The sequence below is a fragment of the Medicago sativa genome, chromosome 5, assembly GCF_051527215.1.
Source record: "Medicago sativa cultivar Bolivia chromosome 5, Bolivia_mono, whole genome shotgun sequence".
In the NCBI taxonomy this organism is placed as follows: domain Eukaryota; kingdom Viridiplantae; phylum Streptophyta; class Magnoliopsida; order Fabales; family Fabaceae; genus Medicago; species Medicago sativa.
In genome coordinates this window covers 49,024,454-49,045,467 of record NC_140753.1, presented here as the reverse complement: position 1 = coordinate 49,045,467, position 21,014 = coordinate 49,024,454, and the positions used below count along the sequence as shown (strand labels likewise).

At 33.1% G+C, this 21,014-nt stretch overlaps 1 protein-coding gene across 1 annotated transcript; it reads left to right on the top strand.

Moving 5' to 3' along the window:
* The first annotated feature begins 9,514 nt into the window (after positions 1-9,514).
* LOC146922647 (uncharacterized) lies at positions 9,515-21,014 on the top strand. The gene is made up of 13 exons (XM_085715474.1): positions 9,515-9,865; positions 9,963-10,036; positions 11,164-11,247; positions 11,362-11,442; positions 11,817-11,897; positions 13,106-13,198; positions 14,042-14,221; positions 16,567-16,634; positions 16,733-16,784; positions 19,341-19,394; positions 19,479-19,571; positions 20,313-20,379; positions 20,508-21,014. Exons 1-13 carry the CDS (start codon positions 9,721-9,723, stop codon positions 20,597-20,599), a joined length of 1,164 nt encoding a protein of 387 aa, XP_085571600.1. The 5' UTR covers positions 9,515-9,720; the 3' UTR covers positions 20,600-21,014.

Genomic DNA, 21,014 nt, shown 5'->3' with positions numbered 1-21,014 from the left:
ACTTTTAAATTTAAAATAATAACAATTCAAAAGAAAATAAAAAGATATTAATGGTAGCAGGTTGGTTGACCGTCGAAACAATATTATACACACAATCAATCAAAATATTTAGAGCGGTCATATCAATTTATGTTTTAATTAATATTTTAAATTACGTGTCAATTTAAAATATTTGGTTAATTAAGTAAATGGTCCTTATAAATATTCAGAATTTTGTCATCGGCATTTTTAGTTTCTATAAAATTTTCCATCAGCATTTTTAGTCTCTATAAAATTTTCAATCAGCATTTTTAGTCCCTATAAAATTTTTCCATCAGCATTTTTAGTCCCTAAAATGCTTAAGAAAAATGTCACAGGGACTAAAAAGTGTGATTTTATTTTGTATGGACTAAAAACAAAACTGTGAATATTTATAGGGACTAAAAACTTAATTAACCTAAAATATTCTGATTGGTTTGTATTTGCGAAATTGTTTTGGATCATCAACTCACCACCATTAAACTCAAATAAAGTTACTTCGTATAGGTTGTTGATTTTCTAAAACATTCATTCATTTTCATTGCAATTAATAAACACAACATATGTAAACAAAAAAAAACACGCAATTAATAAACACAACATATGTAAACAAAAAAAAACACAAAATAGTTTTGTTTTGCTAAATTTTTGTTTTAAAGGATTTTTTGCTAAACAAAATTAAAATTAATCTTTAAATTATTGAATATAAAAAAATTACATTTTATAAAATCAGTAACAAATAGGGTCTTAGTCCTTCCAGCAAACTCGTAAACTATAGTCATCGTGAGTTTAGCTCGGTTGGTTGAAACAATATATAATATATGCAAGTTTCGAAGTTCAAACTCCGGCTACCACCAAAAAAACTCGTAAACTATACAAATTCGTTAATGATTATGTGGCAAATGCGCCTATATGTAATACACGCTTAAAATAACTTAGTCACACAAATAGTTACGAAGTGTATTAACACTCTGTTTGGTAGGATAGAAATAGGGAAGAGAGAGTGAAGAAAGAGAGAAGTTGAAGAGAGATTGTGAACTTCTCCTGTTTGGTAGTGAAGAGAAATAAGGGAGAGAGACTAAAAAGTCATGGGTCCCACACAAAATTCTTTCTCTCCATAACTGACGAGAAATAGAAGGAGAGATGAGATGCTTTTTCATATTCCTATTATACCCCTCATTTCCCTTTTCATTTAATTAATTTATTATACTTTATTGTATTGTAATTTTTTTGCAACTACAACTTTGCTTCGTTCATTCCTTAAGAAAAAGCTTTATTTCATATGAAGTGGCTGTTTTCTAGTATAAATGTAGAGTGTGCTGGTACGCTGTTGTTTATCATTTCACAAAATATTTACGAAATATTACACTTTTTTTTTTTTTTGCAAATACTATTCTTTTTATTGATAGAAAAAAATACTTAAATTTATATAAAAAAATATATATACGTTTCATTTAAAATAAGTAGTTAAATTAATTAACTGAATTTAAACAAAAGAATTAAATTAGTTTGATTGGAAATGTTATTTTAACATAGGGACATTATAGTACTTTTAAATATAAACAACACTTCTCTCTTCTCTATTTCTCTCATTTCTCTTTTATACCAAACAATCCATCAAATCAACTCTATTTCTCATCTTTTTCTCTCTTTTCAAACTCTCTCTTACCTATTTCTCTCTTCACAACTTCTCTTCTACACCAAACACACCATAACTAAATTGCTTATTAAATTCTAATTATTCAAATTATGGTTTTTGTTTATGCTGCTGTGTATAACAGTGGACAAGACGAAGTGCATCTCTATTTACTGTTTGTTGAAATGAAATGAAATATTTTTATTATTTGATTGTAGGGGTGGATGACGGTCAGGTTCGATCGGAATTCGGTCCGAAAACACCAAACCAAAAGGCAACCGTGGGTGATAAAATGAAACTCATTTTCGTCCATTACACTCTGTTTGGTAGGATAGAAATAGGGAAGAGAGAGTGAAGAAAGAGAGAAGTTGAAGAGAGATGGTGAACTTCTCCTGTTTGGTAGTGAAGAGAAATAAGGGAGAGAGACTAAAAAGTCATGGGTCCCACACAAAATTCTTTCTCTCCATAACTGACGAGAAATAGAAGGAGAGATGAGATGCTTTTTCATATTCCTATTATACCCCTCATTTCCCTTTTCATTTAACTAATTTATTATACTTTATTGTATTGTAATTTTTTTGCAACTACAACTTTGCTTCGTTCATTCCTTAAGAAAAAGCTTTATTTCATATGAAGTGGCTGTTTTCTAGTATAAATGTAGAGTGTGCTGGTACGCTGTTGTTTATCATTTCACAAAATATTTACGAAATATTACACTTTTTTTTTTTTTTTGCAAATACTATTCTTTTTATTGATAGAAAAAAATACTTAAATTTATATAAAAAAATATATATACGTTTCATTTAAAATAAGTAGTTAAATTAATTAACTGAATTTAAACAAAAGAATTAAATTAGTTTGATTGGAAATGTTATTTTAACATAGGGGCATTATAGTACTTTTAAATATAAACAACACTTCTCTCTTCTCTATTTCTCTCATTTCTCTTTTATACCAAACAATCCATCAAATCAACTCTATTTCTCATCTTTTTCTCTCTTTTCAAACTCTCTCTTACCTATTTCTCTCTTCACAACTTCTCTTCTACACCAAACACACCATTAGAGTGTTCGGTAACGGCGGTTGACGGGTTGCTCGAAATGCGGTTTCAGCGGTTCGGTTTACACAGATACGAAGGAACAAACACGCAAAATATCAATAAGCCAAATTTCAAACTTCAAAGTCATATACAAAAAAAATCCAAAATTTACCATTGATGAAGATCATCAACCAGCAGCAATATTCATAAAAAGTTACAAACAAAAAGAAACTTCAAAACATTGAATTTTAATTTATTAAATAAACATCTGATTCAAAAATAAATAAACTTATAAAACAAAAGAACACAAAAGATTGTGAAACTTGTGGGCAGAAGATTATCTTCTTCTTTGAATCAAATGTTGAATCTTGTGAGATCTACAAACTTTAATTGAGCAGATTTTATGTAAAAGTTGCATTTATTTTTCATGGTTGAAGCAAAAAAATAACGGGAACTCATGCATATGATGGGGTTTAGAGAAGAAAGAGAAGAATTGTAAAGAAGAAGAAGAAAAGAAATTTTTTTTTTCCGACCCTGTTTGCCAAAAAAATTCCAAAGTTGACCCCCTATTGAAAAAAAATACAGAAATGACCCACTTTCAATTTTTGGGGGTTTTTTTTTGTCGTTTTCTGCATTCCCGCCGTTTCAAATGGCGGGAATGAGCCGTCGTTCTGACGGCCGTCACGTCGCTGCAGGTTTTGTTTTTTTTTTTTTATTTTTTTTTCAGTACCGCCATTTCAAATGGCGGGAATGAATAATACTTTTTTTTTTCGTTTTTTTATTTTTTAGGCCATTATTTGTTTATTTATTTGTTTAACAATAAATAAAAAAATATTAATTTATTTGTTTAATAATAAATAAAAACATATTAATTTATTTGAACGCATAATACATAACGTTATTAACTATCGGTTATTAACTCGGACATAAAGTTATTAACTCGGACATAACGTTATTAACTATCGGTTATTTAACTATCGGTTATTTGACCACATATTTTCATATTAGGAGAAATTGTCCGAGTTTAAATAACCGGTAGTTAATAACGTTATGTATTATGCATTCAAATAAATTAATATGTTTTTTTTTTATTATTAAACAAATAAATTAATATGTTTTTTTTTATTATTAAACAAATAAATTAATATGTTTTTATTTATTGTTAAACAAATAATGGCCAAAAAAATAAAAAAAAACGGTTATATTAGGAGAAATTGTCCAAGTATAAATAACCGATAGTTAATAACGTTATGTATTATGTGTTCAAATAAATTAATATGTTTTTATTTATTATTAAACAAATAAATTAATATTTTTTTATTTATTGTTAAACAAATAAATAAACAAATAATGGCAAAAAAAAACGGTCATATTAGGAGAAATTGTCCGAGTATAAATAACCGATAGTTAATAACGTTATGTATTATGCGTTCAAATAAATTAATATGTTTTTATTTATTATTAAACAAATAAATTAATATTTTTTTATTTATTGTTAAACAAATAAATAAACAAATAATGGCCTAAAAAATAAAAAAACGAAAAAAAAAAAAGTATTATTCATTCCCGCCATTTGAAATGGCGGTACTGAAAAAAAAAATCAAAAAAAAAAAACAAAACCTGCAGCGACGTGACGGCCGTCAGAACGACGGCTCATTCCCGCCATTTGAAACGGCGGGAATGCAGAAAACGACAAAAAAAAACCCCCAAAAATTGAAAGTGGGTCATTTCTGTATTTTTTTTCAATAGGGGGTCAACTTTGGAATTTTTTTGGCAAACAGGGTCGGAAAAAAAAAATTTCAGAAGAGAACGAGAAAAGAGTTTGGAAGAGAGAAATGAGAGAGGGATAGTCTCGAAGTACGTAGAAGTGTGAAAAGTGATATCGTGAAAGAAAAAATAATGAGAAAAGGTATTTTAGCATGTGAGGTGTTGTGTTGCGGGTCTCATGAATTAATAATCTAACAATTTTTATTAGAGCAATGATATTCTAACAACCAAAAATCAACAACTTTTGTGACAACCACCAATTTTCAAAGGAAAAGTAGATAGTGACACGGAAACCAAAACAATAGAGAGAGAAAGTAAAAAGATAATGTGAGTATGAGAGATAAAGTTGTCACATACACCCTCCGGTCACTAATATAAGCAAAAATCTACATTTTAGGTTCATTCATTTAATGATGTATGTGGTCTATAATAAAGACCACGTACATCATTAAATGAATGAATCTAAAATGTAGATTTTTGCTTATATTAGTGACCGGAGGGTGTAGGTTGTCACAAAATGGTTGTTAGAATATCATTTCTCTTTTTATTATGATTGAACCATACATACATACATACAAACAAAACCAATGATTTATCTCTTTCATGAAGATTATTGAATGAATGGGTATGGGTTGCCATGGGTCTATTTAACCCAACTGCAACGCAATAACCTAGTCATGGCCGTTTTTTGAAATTTGAACAAGCCAATGATTCTTCTAGACCGATCCGCTTGCGGCAATTCGAAACGGACTGTTTGGGCGGTTTATTCAAATTTTGTCCAGCCCTAATTCACAACATAATTTATTTTGTTTGCAAACATTTATTAATTATTCTTACATCGACGAAAGATTTTTTCTTTTTCTGTTTGATTTTGTTCTATTGGTTGGTAAGTGGTATCTGGTGAATTTGCACTCTCCTCAGAGTGCAAGTATCCTCATATGCCAAAATCATTGACTTGATTTTAAGAAAATTTTATCTTCATCATCGTTGAAACGACGAGTTCGGCACGTATCGCTACACCTCTCCTTTATTGTTGTTCGATGTTGCAACACTCACGCTCTCTTTGTCCTCAATGACCTTCAATTTCGTATTTCAATCTCTATATCCACCTCAGTTCACAACTACGATGACTATAAGCCATTGTTTGATGAATCGTTATTTACAAGGTTGTCACGACATCGGTTGGTGCGGTTATGCAAACCCTAATACAAGTTGTAAACGGATTTTTTATTAGTGTAATTTTTTATTTGTTTTTTTAATTAAGTGAATATTTTGTTAATTTATGATTTTCTTTTATATTTGTGTGTGTGTGTGTGTATGTATGTATGTATGTATGTATGTATGTATGTATTTATATTATATATACAAAGGGAATATCTTGTTTAGTAAAAAAAAAACTTGAGAATATGGAATTTCGGAGTGATTTTTACATTATTTCAATTATACTCTTAAATAAGTTTTCCAATAAACTAAATTGACGGTTGTTAAAGACTATATTAAAGAATTTTCATATACTTTAGTGACTAAATTAACGGGTTTGTATATACTTTACAAACTACTTATCATATTTATATAGTTTAGACTTTAGCATAGAGTACTTATCATATTTGTATAGTTTAGAGGCTAAATTGAAGAGAGAGTAGTTAGGGTCTACATTAATGTTGTTGTTGATATTTTTTCACTCTAATTTTAAAGTGATAGACGATATAATTTATAATATGAGCATAAAATAATAGAACATAAAAAAAAATTATGCGATTATTTATAAATAAAAAATAGTTATTTGATGGATAAAAGATTTATCGTACCTAAATATATAGGTGTTAAAATTTAAAATAACTTTGTATTTCTAACATATAAATTATTTATTCTAACACGACATGCATGATTTAAAGAGTCATGTTTAATACATGAAAAATGAGGGAGATGTATTTTCTTCGTAAAATATATCAGTTGTTTGTGGTTGAAATGCAAGACTCATGTAGTCATATACCATATATGAAGAATGATGAGGATATATATTCTTTGTAAGATATGTTGGTGGTTTGTGCATCAAGTTAGTCTTCTTGTTTGTGATTGATATACATGACTCCACGAGTCGTGTTTAAGTCATGAGAGTTTAGAAAACACAATTGTGTGTAATTTATTTAATATTTTTAAAATTAATTTCTTTTACTTTAAAATTAATTACATATCAGTTGTGTTTTGATCTTTTCTTTAATTAACAAGGCATGCATTAACCAAAGGTATGATAGGTTTATAATTTTTTTTTTCTCTTTGATAATTGATTTAAGCAAATTATGTATCAATTAACAAGACGATTAAATATTGTAATGACTAATTTTTTTAGCAATATTCAAGTTGTTTATTTTTTAGATCATTTCATATCCCATTTGGTTAGTGATCATACTGGTGAACTGAAGTGATGGTGGTGGTGGAAAAGAGGAAAGAATGGAGAAGAACGATAAAACATGTGACCTTTGTTTATTTAATCAAATAAATGTCATTTGTTTTATATATATATAGGTAGTGACAATTATATATGGATGGAAGGCAAGTGGAAATCAGTTGCGTTGCTAACCTTTTTTATAAGACAAAATCAATTCTCGTAAACACAATATTTACGGATCTAAAAGACACAATATTTCTGCATGACCCTTTGAATCTACATAGAAGATCAACAATCTATTGTGCTAGGAAATCAAAAGTGTCAAACACAAAAAATATAAAAGCAACTTGATTGTCAGATCACACTTTCCCATCTTTTGTCATTAGACAACTTTGAGAGCTTCATGTTCCACCGTAAATGTAACAGCCCAGGTGGGTCCCGGCTAGGCATTGTACCCCCCGTCACTGTTACTCATACGCTTAATCACTACCCCCCTATAGTAGTGTTTTTGCCTTCCGTGGGAATCGAACATAGTACCTGGGGTTAAGTACTACTTCAATGCAAAAACACTACTATAGGGGGTAGTGATTAAGCTTGTGAGTAACAGTGCCGGGGGGTACAGTGCCTAGCCGGGACCCACCTGGGCTGTTACATTTACGGTGGAACATGAAGCTCTCAAAGTTGTCTAATGACAAAAGATGGGAAAGTGTGATCTGACAATCAAGTTGCTTTTACATTTTTTGTGTTTGACACTTTTGATTTCCTAGCACAATAGATTGTTGATCTTCTATGTAGATTCAAAGGGTCATGCATAGAAATATTGTGTCTTTTAGATTCGTAAATATTGTGTTTACGAGAATTGATTTTGTCTTATAAAAAAGGTTAGCAACGCAACTGATTTAGCAACTGATTTTGACGAAGGACTTAACTTTTTTTTTTTTTTGTGGTGTCCGAGGTTCGAACCCAGACCTTGCATATATTATACATTGTCCCAACCGAGCTAAACTCACGGGACGACGAATGACTTACTCCCTCCGTCTCTTAAAAATGGACGTTTTAAAAAAAAAAAAAGCTAGCAAAATTATTGACGCTTTGTAATTTCAATGTGAAATTATGCCAATTTTTCCAGTTTTGCCCCTGTTGCCTTATGCCTATTGTGTCCGAACTGCACTTCTTTTTGAAAAATGCCATCTTGAGCCATGTAAAAACTTTTTGAAAAATGTCATCTTGAGCCATGTAAAAAGTAGAAGACTCAATGGATTTTGAGTGAATTGCAGAGGAAGGAGATGAAGAACTTGAATTTGAAAGAGTAGAAGATTCTGTAGAGTTTGTAAAATTCATGGTAGTTTGTAAAATTCTGTAGAGTTTGCAGAGGAAGGAGATGAAGAACTTGAATTTGAAAGAAGTTGGAGCAAATGAGTTACATCCAGAATTTGTTGAAGTTGCAGAGAAAGGGGTTGGAGAAAATGAGTTGGAACCAAATGTTGAAGGAGTAGTAGAGGAAGAAGATGAAGGATTGGAAGAAAAAGAAAAGAAAAAAGCAGCGAAGGCAATGTTATGAAAAGTCATGGTAGTGAATGTGATGTGATGCCAACTATGATTCAACTATGAAAAGCAGTGATGCCAACTTGTAAATGTGACTTTACAATAAAAAAATAGTAAGGTTAATTTAGTAAAATTAGTATGTCTGTTGACTAATTTATTGTCTTTCTTAATTTGTGTGCAAAAACCTTAAACGACTAATATTGTGAGACGGAGGGAGTAACTAATACCTTACTTTAGCCACTACTAACAAAAAAATACTCCATCCGTTTCAAAATGAGTGCCGCTTTAGACAATTGCACACAGATTAAGGAATGAAATGAAATAATTATAGACATAACACTTTTACTAAATTGCCCTTATTTTATAAGAAAAAGACAAACTTAAAGTTGCATTGAAAATTGTGTGAGAGAAAAGTTAGAGCATTTATTGAGGGTAAAGTTGGAAGAAAAAATTAAAATTGTATTGAAAATGTAAAGTGACATTTATTTTAAAATATTTTTTTTGTTAAAGTGACACTTATTTTGAAATGAATGGTGTACAAAATAGACGAGTAGAAACTAGGCATGGCAACAAAACCCATACCTGTGGTTACCCACCCGAACCAAACCCAATTTGACGGGTTTTCCCCGTTTTGACTGGGTTTGGGTATGGGTTTGGGTTTTCCCCGATTTCAAAACACGGGTATGGGACGGGTAACGGGTATATAGGTACCCACCCCGAACCCATACCCAAACCCGTCCCAAATGCAGAAAACTATTTTATGTTGATATGTCATGTTATTTTGTTTGATAATTGCCGTGTTATAAAAGCTACCATTGATATTTAAAGGAGCAACTAAATCAATCGGTCTAAAAAATGTTAAAGTGAACATATTGTTGGATAATGCAATACAATATTTCACTAGGGGTTGCAAAAAAACTTATATTTTTTATTAAAAAATATTATTCAATGCGCGGACGGGGATGGGGCGGGGATACCCGAACCCGTTGGGGACGGGGATGGGGTTCAATTTTTCATCCCCGTTGGGTATGGGTAGGGTAACGGGTAAGTATATGAGAATCGGGTATGGGGATGGGGAATGTAAAACCCGTCCCCACCCCGCCCCATTGCCATGCCTAGTAGAAACTAAAAGAATATTTAAAATCATTCATACCTGCTTCAACCAAATCGCGAAACGCCCCGTTCCAGCTGATAGAGCAAATCTCAAACAAAATTTGGATTGAACGGGGTGTTTATTCAATTCAATCTCAAATCAAAAACACTAAACAAATTAATCATAATCATAATCATAATCAAAATTAGGTTCGATCTTCGATTTCGATCTTCATGATGGATACCATAATGAACAAGCTTCGTAATCTCGATGCATATCCTAAAATCAACGAAGATTTCTATAGTCGCACTCTTTCTGGCGGTCTTATCACTATCGTTTCTTCCATTCTCATGCTCTTGCTTTTCTTCTCCGAGCTTCGTAATTTCTCTTTCTTTTTTTCCATCGTTTTTTTTCTAATGCATTTATCGTTTTCGTGATTTCATTTTCGTTTTTTTTTTCTTTGGTGCTGTTTTAGGGTTGTATCTTCATGCTGCAACTGAAACTAAGCTTGTTGTAGATACTTCTAGAGGAGAAACGCTTCGTATTAATGTAATCTTTTCTTCAAATTTTTATATTGTTGGATTTTTTGTATTGCATTGTGTTAATTGTTTATGTATTGTGAATTTGTGATGTTATGGTTCTGTTTAGATAAACAACTTAATTTGTTGCTTATAGCATTATCACTGATAATGCTATAAGCAACAAATTTATCACGCTTATCAGCTATTTTTAGACCTTGTTTGGATAATTAACTTATTGGCAACTTATAGCTCAAACGCTGATCATGATAAGTGCTTATGTATAAGCACATAAGCTTGCATAAGCTATTTCTGTAGTAAAAGATAAAATTAAGTTTTTTTTTTTTTTTGTATAGGCTATAAGCCTAGATCAGATGGTTGAATGCGTGGTAAGACTAGATGTGATAAGATTAGAAATGACCATATTAGAAAGAGTTGAGGTAGCATCTATAGTAGGAAAGATGGTGGAACGCAAGCTTAGGTGGTTTGGACATGTGTAGAGAAGAACTATAGATTTTGTAGTAAGGAGAGTATATCAGATGAAGGATAGTTAACTCGCTAGAGGTAGAGGAAGACCTAGAAAAACTATCGGAGAAACTATTAGAAAAGATTTGAAAATTAATGAGTTGGACCAAAGTATGGTGTATGATAGAACATTATTGTGTAATTTGACCCATGTAGCTGACACGACTTTGTGGGAAAAGGCTTGGTTGTTGTTGTTGTTGTATATGCTATAAGCTTTTTTCATTAGATATCTTGGAGAACTTGTGAAAACAAGCTGAAAAAAGGTTATAAAAAATGTCATTAGTTGTTTTCTTAAGTTCTCCCAAACAGTCTGACAAAACTTATGCCACTAGATAAGCTTAAATAAGCCAATCCAAGCAAGCCTTTATAAGAGAAGATAAAATAAAGGTAAATGGTTTTCGTATAAGCTATAAGCTGTTTTCATAAGCTAGCTTGGAGAGCTCATGAAAATAAGGTGAAAACAATTTAGGAACATGTCTTAAGCTGTTTTTATAAATTCTCTCAAACCGTTTGACAAGTGCTTATGCTAGTAGATAAGCTCAAATAAGTAAATCCAAACAGGTCTATAATGTGGTTTGAATTGTTTGCTTCATGAACTAATGGACCATTGTTGTTTTGATGTTGAAAATGCAGTTTGATGTTACATTTCCTGCACTAGCGTGTTCTATACTTAGTCTCGATGCCATGGACATTAGCGGAGAACAACATCTGGATGTAGTATGTATAATAGAAAAACTCGGTGGTTTACTTTTTCTTTTGTTTCATTCATCTTTGTGTTGTTTCTAATGCATATTTGTAACATATTGTCTTTCATTTGATGCATGAGCGTAGAGACATGATATAACCAAGAAAAGAATAGACTCTCATGGCAATGTGATAGAAACAAGGCAAGATGGAATCGGTTCTCCCAACGTAAGTAATGTGGTTTAGTTGTATTTGTTTTCACAAATGTGTTTTGTAATGCTTTTTTATTTTATATCGGTTAGTTGAAAACTACTGTTATTAGAGTAATAATCTTTTCATTTTTGGTTTCTATATATCACATGGTAAACCTTTTATTTAGTTGTCACAAACTTGGCTAGCTGAAATCATTTAAAAGACATTTTCTCTTTAGGAAGTGATTTTTTTATCAATGGTGACATGTCTCATTCACTTTAAAATGCAATTCTGTTAAGCTTTTCCCTTAATATCGTTCTAGTTGTGCTTTATCCAGAATTTCTTCGTATCTCCCTTGCTCACACTTGATTCATGGAACAGTTTCTTTATATAACTATATTTTTGCTCAGATTGAAAAACCCTTGCAAAGACATGGAGGCAGGCTTGAGCACAATGAGACTTATTGCGGATCCTGTTATGGTGCTGAGGCGGTAAGCCATAAGGATAAGGATGTTATATACTTATATTTTAATTCCTTGTTTATGTATTGATTGCTGCATAGAGAGAGTGAAGACTGCTTTATTTCATATCAACTAATAAGAAATCTGGTATATTTTCGACTCGTAAAAATTTATGAAAACTTATTTGAGTTGGATAAACAGCTTTTAACAAGGCATGATTAGCAGTCAAGGCCCTGCAAATTTCTTCCTTCTAGCTATTATAATTATAATAGTATATATTTCATGAAATGTTCATAGAAAACTGTAGGTCAACCTATTATGAGATATTTATGGCTAAATACCTAGTTTGGATTTTTAATACATGATACAATTTTATGGCGCTGGCCATGGTTGTCAAGATTGCGCTCTAGATCGTGAGAGTGTACGATCTCGCGTGCACCAAGCCTCCACCAAGTTGGAGCGGTTCAAAGTTCGCAGAATACGGCGGAGCGTACTGCGCACAGAGGAAGAGCATGAAATCACCAAATCGGCGCTCTGTTTCGCTACAAAGAAGAGCGTTTGGCCGGGCTGACCCGTATGACCCGTTTCCGAACCGGCGCAGATTCGCAACAGTGTAGCCAGAATCGCGTCCCAGGTTGTATAGATGAAAGAAAAGGTTTTGTAGCTCCGAATGACAGGATCTGCTTTTTTGTTGTTTCCTGCTGCGACTGGTTGCTTAAAGTTGCAGAGGCGGCTGCGTTATGTTGAAGGAGAAGACTAGGTCTAGGTTAAATTAGTGGAACATACTTATTTGGACCATTGTACAAAAAAAAAAAAAAAAAAAAAAAACTTATTTGGTCCTGGACCTACATAAATATAAATAAACTGTTATGACTTATTTGGGCCCGAGTACAAAAAAAAGACTTTTGTGGGCCTAGACCTATAAAAAATATTTTGGTTACAAGACCTATATTAAACTATTATGAATTATTAATTAACTTAGTTTAATGTTATTTTTCTTAGTTACTTTTATAATTTTTTCTATTTAGTGGGATCTTATGATCCTTGTTACATCGTACGATCTACGCTATACCCCAACGATCTTTAGTGAGATCTCGATTTTGACAACCATGGCGCTGGCTAATCCATGTAATGGGAAAAACTTAATTGATATTGCTGTTATATTCATGAAATATTCCTATTTCCTTGCATCACTTGTTTGATGCCTACTTGAACTTTGCACATATTTGCGCTTGCAGTCAGATGAGGAATGTTGTAATTCCTGTGAGGAAGTTCGTGAAGCATATCGAAAGAAAGGTTGGGCACTCTCAAGCCCGGATTCAATTGACCAGGTTTGTCCTTATGACATTTTGGCTTTCAACTCGATAGTATTCTCAAACGAATCAAACACATCGTTGACAAATATATTATGGGTGGAAGGAAACTTCATCGTACTTTAATATTAATATCTATGCATTAACAGTTCCAAGTATACAGTTTATAAGTACCCAAGCACATTGAGAACCCTCCGTTAAAAGCTAGCAATCATGGGGGGTGAGACAAATCACTTAAATACTCCACCCAACATCTCATACTACTTGATGTGGGACTTGGACTCCTCATAATGCCCAAGTCCCTATCAGCAGTTCAGATTCCTTTTTTTTTTTTTTGAACAAGCAGACTCCTTCTATTTTTTTTTTTTTTTGAAGAAGGCAGACTCCTTCTATTATGTTACTACATAACAAATTATTCTACTATATTTGAGATCCATTTGATCACATTGTGCATATTTATATTGATCTTTTACTATGTTTTCACTGTAAAAGAAAGTATTTTTCCCGACAAATCTTGTTTCCTTTATAGTAGCATTTTTATTATTAATTGTCAAATGAACTGTTGTCCGTAAACAATCATTAGTTTGTAATGCGGTACTATTTGTAATGAATAATTATGGTTTTGTCCATTTACAAGGAGTTAATCTTACAGCTTGTTCATATTGCTTGTTACTTGTGTTTTCAAAGAATGGAGATTTTTTTTTTATCAATTAACCTTCAATTTATATATGCATGTATATGTCTACTAATTTGTTAAATATAATTGGCTGTATATGATTTTTGTTTTCCCTGTCTGTATATCTTGTATATCTTATTGAATTTTTCTTTGCTGAATCTTCAACAATGATATGTATCACTTAGTGCAAAAGAGAAGGGTTCTTAGAAAGAATCAAGGAAGAAGAAGGTGAAGGATGCAATGTGTATGGCTTTTTGGAAGTAAACAAGGTGGCAGGGAATTTCCATTTTGCTCCTGGGAAAAGCTTTCAGCAATCTGGCGTACATGTGCATGACCTGCTGGCTTTTCAAAAGGAGTCATTTAATGTAAGACATGATATGATTTTTGTTCTCAGATGGTAACTTTTAATTGCAATTTATACTGCATATATTTTATTTTTACTGCATATATTTTATTGCTTGATATGCACATGACGAAGTGCAGTGAGTAAAGAAGTGAGCAGTTAGTAGGGAGAGGGGAAATAATAACAAATGAACTAGTGACCTTTTGGGGGTTGGAGGGTTGGAAAGGAGGTGAGGTGATTATAAAGGATGTGAGGGGGAGCTGAGGGGTATGATGGATGAGTGTGAAGTGGGAATTCAGGGGCTGAGTATTGGGTGATTCCCATCATAGAAGGGGTGCTCTCAATATTGGCAGTATCATATACTTCTTTCCTTTTGCAAGGCGATTCATCTCCATCTGTTTTATTCATATTGTATAGAGGATCCATCTGTTTGTCATTAATTCTATTTCCAACATTTTCAGTTTATCATGTTATTTGTTTCTATTAAATTGGTGTCGAAGCTCAGATCCTTGGAGTTACTGGTACTATTAAATGAATGGAGCCATTATAAGAAGATTGGAAGAGATGAGGGAGATGGTAGTAGGACAGAAACGCAGGGAAGCTTTGATAAGAAATATGGAGGAGGCGTTGGAGAGGCAAGCAAAGAAAGGAAAACGATACTGCAGAATCAAGGAAACAGACAGAGATTTAGAGCAAGGGAGCAAGGAAGAAGGCAGCAAGCTGGAAGCAAACTTTGACTTTGAAAAGATGAGTTGAAGAACAAATAATTACTGGTGGAACTAAATAAAGTATAGATCCAGAGAGGTGAGGGAGATCAAGACTCACCACAGATGGAAGATCCTTTGCTGCCACCAAAATTGTTGGATACCAGCTCGACTATGGATGTGTGAAGAAATGTTGATGATGAAGAAACCAAAATCAGATCCAAGCTGGTCCACTGTGGAGAAGGAAGGGCATCTGACGATGAAGGTTCTTATGGGATATGTCATGGACAATCAATAAGGAGAAAAGTTTTTGATCATCCTGCAGGTTTGGATCTCGGGCATATTGTTTGATTGTTCAACCAACAAACGCTTCATAAGTATTCAATTTTAGGTCACTGAGAGAGTGGGATGGGTCTTCAGTAACGACAGGGCTTTGGGCCTGTGAAGTACCAGTCAAAACACCCTCAGTAAAGCCACCAGACAAAGTTGCAGTTTCAATGCCACTGGTTGTACCACCTAGCTCGAGTACTCTATAGTTGTGAGGAACAGGTTGTCTGGATATAGAATAATTGGTTGTGAGTTGTACTCAAACTGATTTGTCGACAAACACAAATAAAAGCCATCGGACCAAGCCGTCATGCAAAGAACAAAAGTAAGAAGGGTAGCAGATTGGGTGCTAGCGCCGCTGACTAGGGTAAACAGAGAAAGAGGAAGAAAAGTAATTTGGGAAAAATGAAAAGGGTACCCATGAGACCCCCTCCTAAAAGAAAACAAGTCAAACCCAATAATGAGAAGAGTCTAGTACTCAAGTCTTTAAGATACGTGGAATGAGTTCGAAAATGTTTTACCCAGGGGAAGCACTCAAAAAACAAGGTCTGGCATTAATGGGTCAAGCTAAAGTGAGGAATATAAAATATGGTCTGTTTGCAGAGTTGAATAAGATCCAAGACCAGGTGGTTAGAGACAAGGCTTATTATTGCAGCTGCAAGGAGGCTCTGTTTTATGGCAAAACATACTACCCAAAACAGTGCATTCAACCCTTGGGGAAGATCTTCTGTTTCATGCTTGCTTGGTCATCATCCTTCAGGTTATGGGTCCCTAGAGAATTTATTTTGCTGTGGTGCATTCCTTTCAAGTTTCACCTTGAGGACGAGGTGAATTTAGTTGGTGGCGATATTGATAGGCACATCAGAAATGTGGTAAGAATAGAGTGAATGGTTAGAAGGGAGAGGGGAAATTATAACAAAAAGTACAGGTGGCTCTTTGGGATTGGAGAGTATGAAAGTAGTTCAAAGGAAGTGAGGTGGGAAGGTAGGGTGTCTGAGGAGTGTGAAGTGGGAATTGAGGGGCTGTGTATCGGGTGATTCCCATCTCAGAGGGGTTGCTCTCACTGTGGAGAGTATCATTTACTTTCTTTTTCTCGCAAGGGGATTCATCGTCATCCATTGTCATTTACTCTACTGTTTTATTCATCTTGTATAGAGGATTAATCCCCTGGGTTTGTCATTAATTCTATTTCCAATAGTTTCACTTATCATTCTGTTTGTTTCTATTATAGCTTGTGTTAAATATATAAAACAATGTGAAAATAATTGTTTTTGCTTATAAAATTTCTTCCATCAGTCATCATATTTTAAGATTCTAACTTGTCTACCTAATGCAGTTAAGCCACCACATCAACAGAATAGCCTTTGGAGACTATTTTCCCGGTGTTGTAAACCCTCTTGACCGGTGAGCTCTTTATGTTCTCATAGCTGCAAATCAAATCAACTATTTATCAAACTTGACTATTGTATTCTAATGCACTCCAACATTTTCTTGATTATCAGTGTGCATTGGACACAAGAAACACCCAGTGGGATGTATCAGTATTTTATAAAGGTTAGTATTCTAGATCTCCGTGTACTGCTTAATATTCTTGTTCTGCAGAGGTAATTTTCAAAATTTAGTGTATATATGGTTAAATCAAGTTTTAACTTGATGAATATTGTATGTATATCTTTACGTCCACCATTTGTAACTTTGTTATTGCTTATATTGGTGTTAGTGTATGGCTTTAATTTTGTGGTCGGTCCCTTGGGAGTTGCATTTGTAACAATTTACGGTCTATATAAATCATAAGTCAAAATTACATCCGTGGCTATGAATTTTGATCCAGGGATATATTGGTCATACTTGACTATTAGTGATGAAACTTTTTGGACATTTACATACAATGACTTGGAGATATGTCAAATATTCTTGCTTAAACAGATCTGCATTTATATAATTCCAACTGTCTCATTTCACTGCAATTGGACATCATCTGTTTAAATTTTATTTCATTCACGAAATTCTCTTTCTATATATCCTCTATGGGGGCGTGTAAGGTAGACATCAACATTTTATGTGTCCTTGTCAATTATACACAACAGCGTTTTTTATAGCCTTAACGTCCCTGGTTAACTCCAGGGACTAAAGTGATCAACGGAAGGAACCGTCAAAGATTTAATTGTTTTCATTAAAATCAGGGATCCGTGTGACAACGAGTTACACTTTCAGTAGTTCTTAGGATCCTTACTTTGTGTAGGAGAATGTTTCCACAATTGAACATAATTGAGTAATCCAAAGAATGAAGATTGCAAAAGAGAAACAATAATTCTTTATTTTTCAAAATGGGAAAATAAAAGCACAGAAGATTCTCTACTTCAAAAAAAAAAACACACACAGAAGATTCTCAAATGCACTCTCCCCTTTCACACTGGATTAACCAGTCAGAAACCTGTTGAATTTGTGAGAGTTTAGGTAAGAAGGAAGAGAGGATAATAAGAAGTGAATATTAGTGATGGACTGAATAGTGATGTGATTATACAAAAGACTCAAGACTTAATCCCTATTTATAGGGATACTCTTTCTCAATCCTAAATCAAGACCAAATCAAAATAATAATCAGTAATTAAACTCTAATCCTAATAACAAACTCAAATCTCAATAATAAATTTCAAGATTTGATTCTTCGATTCTAACAAAACCCAATTATTAAATTCTATCTCCTCCCCTCTACCAATCGAGGGCTATTTAAAAGACTTGCTAAGAATAATTAAAATAACAACAGAAATTAAAATCACCTAACTAACTTCTCTTGCCTCCTTTATTCTATATCCTAACACGTTAGGAGTGCTTTTTCCTCAAATGTAAATGTAGTGCTAATGGGAAGTGAATTTCACAGACTGCCAGTTCATAGGAGCTGTCGGCTTTTGTAGAAAATACAGCAATTGAAATCGTGTAAGATGGTGGTGACTGGTGGGAAACAACAGCCACCACCTAGGCAACTTCGATCACCATCAAATAAAACAGATACCATTTTCATTTTTTCGATTGTTCTTTGACTTCTGTTTATACCTTTTAACACTTCATATGACAGCTTTAAGGCATCAGTATTATTATGCCTGCACCACTAATATCATGGACTGTTTTGCTCATTCCTGTGGTATCACCACTCCTTCAGTCTGGTTTATTTGCTTTTCCCATGTTTTTTCCTTTTATCAATTTCTCACATGTAGGATTGGAGCTATATTTGTCTGCTCTTATATTTTCTTAGTTGAGTTATCTGCTTGCTGCATGCTTTGTTTGATGTCATGATAAATGCCCTATTATCATTTAGCAACAACACTTTAATTGCTTTACTTGTTTTATATTCTATATATTTATATTCTTGATCCTTTTTGATGTGTCCCTAGCTGTATGTATTTTTAAAAGCTTTTGTTCTTTATATTAATACAACGAATTCAGAATTTTTATTTTCCAAAGATATTGCCTGTAATAATTTTATTTTATAATATTTTCTTCTTTGTTTAACAGTAATAATAGCAACAATGTAGATAAAATGAATTTTATAATACTATACATTTAATTAATGGTTCATCTGTAAGGCAAGTGTCTTTTGGGACGTCTCTCAAGGCATTAAAAACCCTTAGAGTGTGTTTGGATGGAGGGTTTAGGAGGGGAAGGGAGAGGAGGGTTTACTTTTCATTTTTAAATTACGGACACTATGAAATATTTTTTAAAGAGTTAACATATTAACATGATAAATGATCATATCATACTTCAATCACACTTAATTTATTTTAGAAAAACATGTTATATAGTCCGTAATTTAAAAATGAAAGTTAAACGCTCCCCTCCCTTCCCCTCCTAAACCCTCAATCCAAACACACCCTTAGCTCTGTTAGGATGCCTTTCACCTTTGCCTACTTCACTGCATCAGGAAGATGGCATGTTATACTTGTTCAATTCACAGTTTTCTTTGTATTGTATTACACCGTCTGTAGATAGTAGATTGTGTGTGCCTTTTGAATTGGCACTTTCCTGTGCAATATATGTAACATCATACCAGTAAAACTATAGTATGTTTTAAAACCTTGTCAAATTTTACCACTGGCTTCATGTTGTTTTCAGGTGGTACCAACTATGTACACTGACGTGAGTGGGAACACTATCCAGTCAAACCAGGTTATTGATCTTATAATGTCACGTCTTTGACATTTCTTATGCATTACAAGTACAACATAATAAAAAGTGAAAATGTTTTGGCAGTTCTCTGTGACAGAACACTTTAGGACGGCAGATGTAGGCCGATTGCAGTCCCTCCCTGGGGTTTTTTTCTTCTACGACCTTTCTCCAATTAAGGTGTTTTTCTTATTTATATCTTTATTTTATAATTACCATAGCCCTTTGGGTTGTTGTTCAGATTTAGAATATCAAATTAATGACTGCAACCAATGTTTTACAACTCGAGAGTTTACCTCAACTCGTTTTTCCTAGGTAAACTCTACTCGAGAACTCGTACGAGTTTACCTAAAATTAAAATTATATAAAATTTAATATATGCAAGACATATATAAGCTAATATAATATTGTTAATAGGTCAATAGTGTAAAATATGACTTAATTACAAAGGCAAATTATACCAAACTACCATAATAAAATGTTATTCTCAACTTAGCATCAAAATATAAAAATTAACGCAAAAAACCATAAGTTTCTTAAGTATTCCATCCATAAAACCATCCAACAAAACAAGTTTCACAAGTTTCTAAAGTTGTTAATAAATGGGCTAGAAAAAAGGGGCAATTTTATTTTATTTTTTTTAGATGTAAACTCGTAAAACTCGGTAAACTCGGTTAACTCGGTCAAACTCGTCAAACCTTCCGATTTTACCAGAAACCGAGTTTACCTCAGAGTTAACACGATTTTGGTACCTAAACACGTAAACTCGGTAAACTCGGAGTGTTAACACTCGATTTGCGGAACATTGACTGCAACTAGGCTTTTCTATACTGGTTTCTTTCCAAAAATAATTCTAAATCAGTTTCTCTTTTCTTTTTTCATGCCTTTGATATTGCATTATATTGGAATTGCATTTTGCAGGTTACTTTTACAGAAGAACATGTCTCATTCTTACATTTTCTTACCAATGTGTGTGCCATAGTTGGAGGTATACAAATGGATCTTTCCCTATTTGTCTTCAGTCTGTCTTACTTAGTTGGCTTGAATATGGTCACGAGACTTGCATCATTTCATTTGTCTGAATCTTGACATAACCATTCCTGCTTTTGCATACAGGAATTTTCACTGTTTCTGGAATACTAGATTCATTTATCTATCATGGCCAAAAGGCTATCAAGAAGAAGATGGAACTCGGCAAATTTAGCTGATTGTTATTCTCTCAGCACATACCTTGCTGTTGTTGGAGTACTTTCCGGTGAGTGGCTCTCGAGAGACAATCTATTCAAGTGAAGATCAACTAATGAATGAAATTTCCTGTGGGATTCCCTGTGTTATCAGTTTCAATGCAAGGATTTGTCCTTAGATCTTGTCATCAGTGAACATTGAAATGCTCGATCATGTCGTGTACAACAAATACCACTTTGCCATGATTCACATCTTTTCTGAAACAGATCTGATGATGAGATTCATGTGAATGTTACATAGTTTTTGGAAAGTAAAGGGACTTTAATTTATAGCCATGCACTTGTTGATCTCTCTTCTTGAAGCATCAAAAGGAAATGTTATAGGAAAATTTAAATCGAAAATGAGCTATAACATAGTAGCTGCACTTCTTTTCCTTTA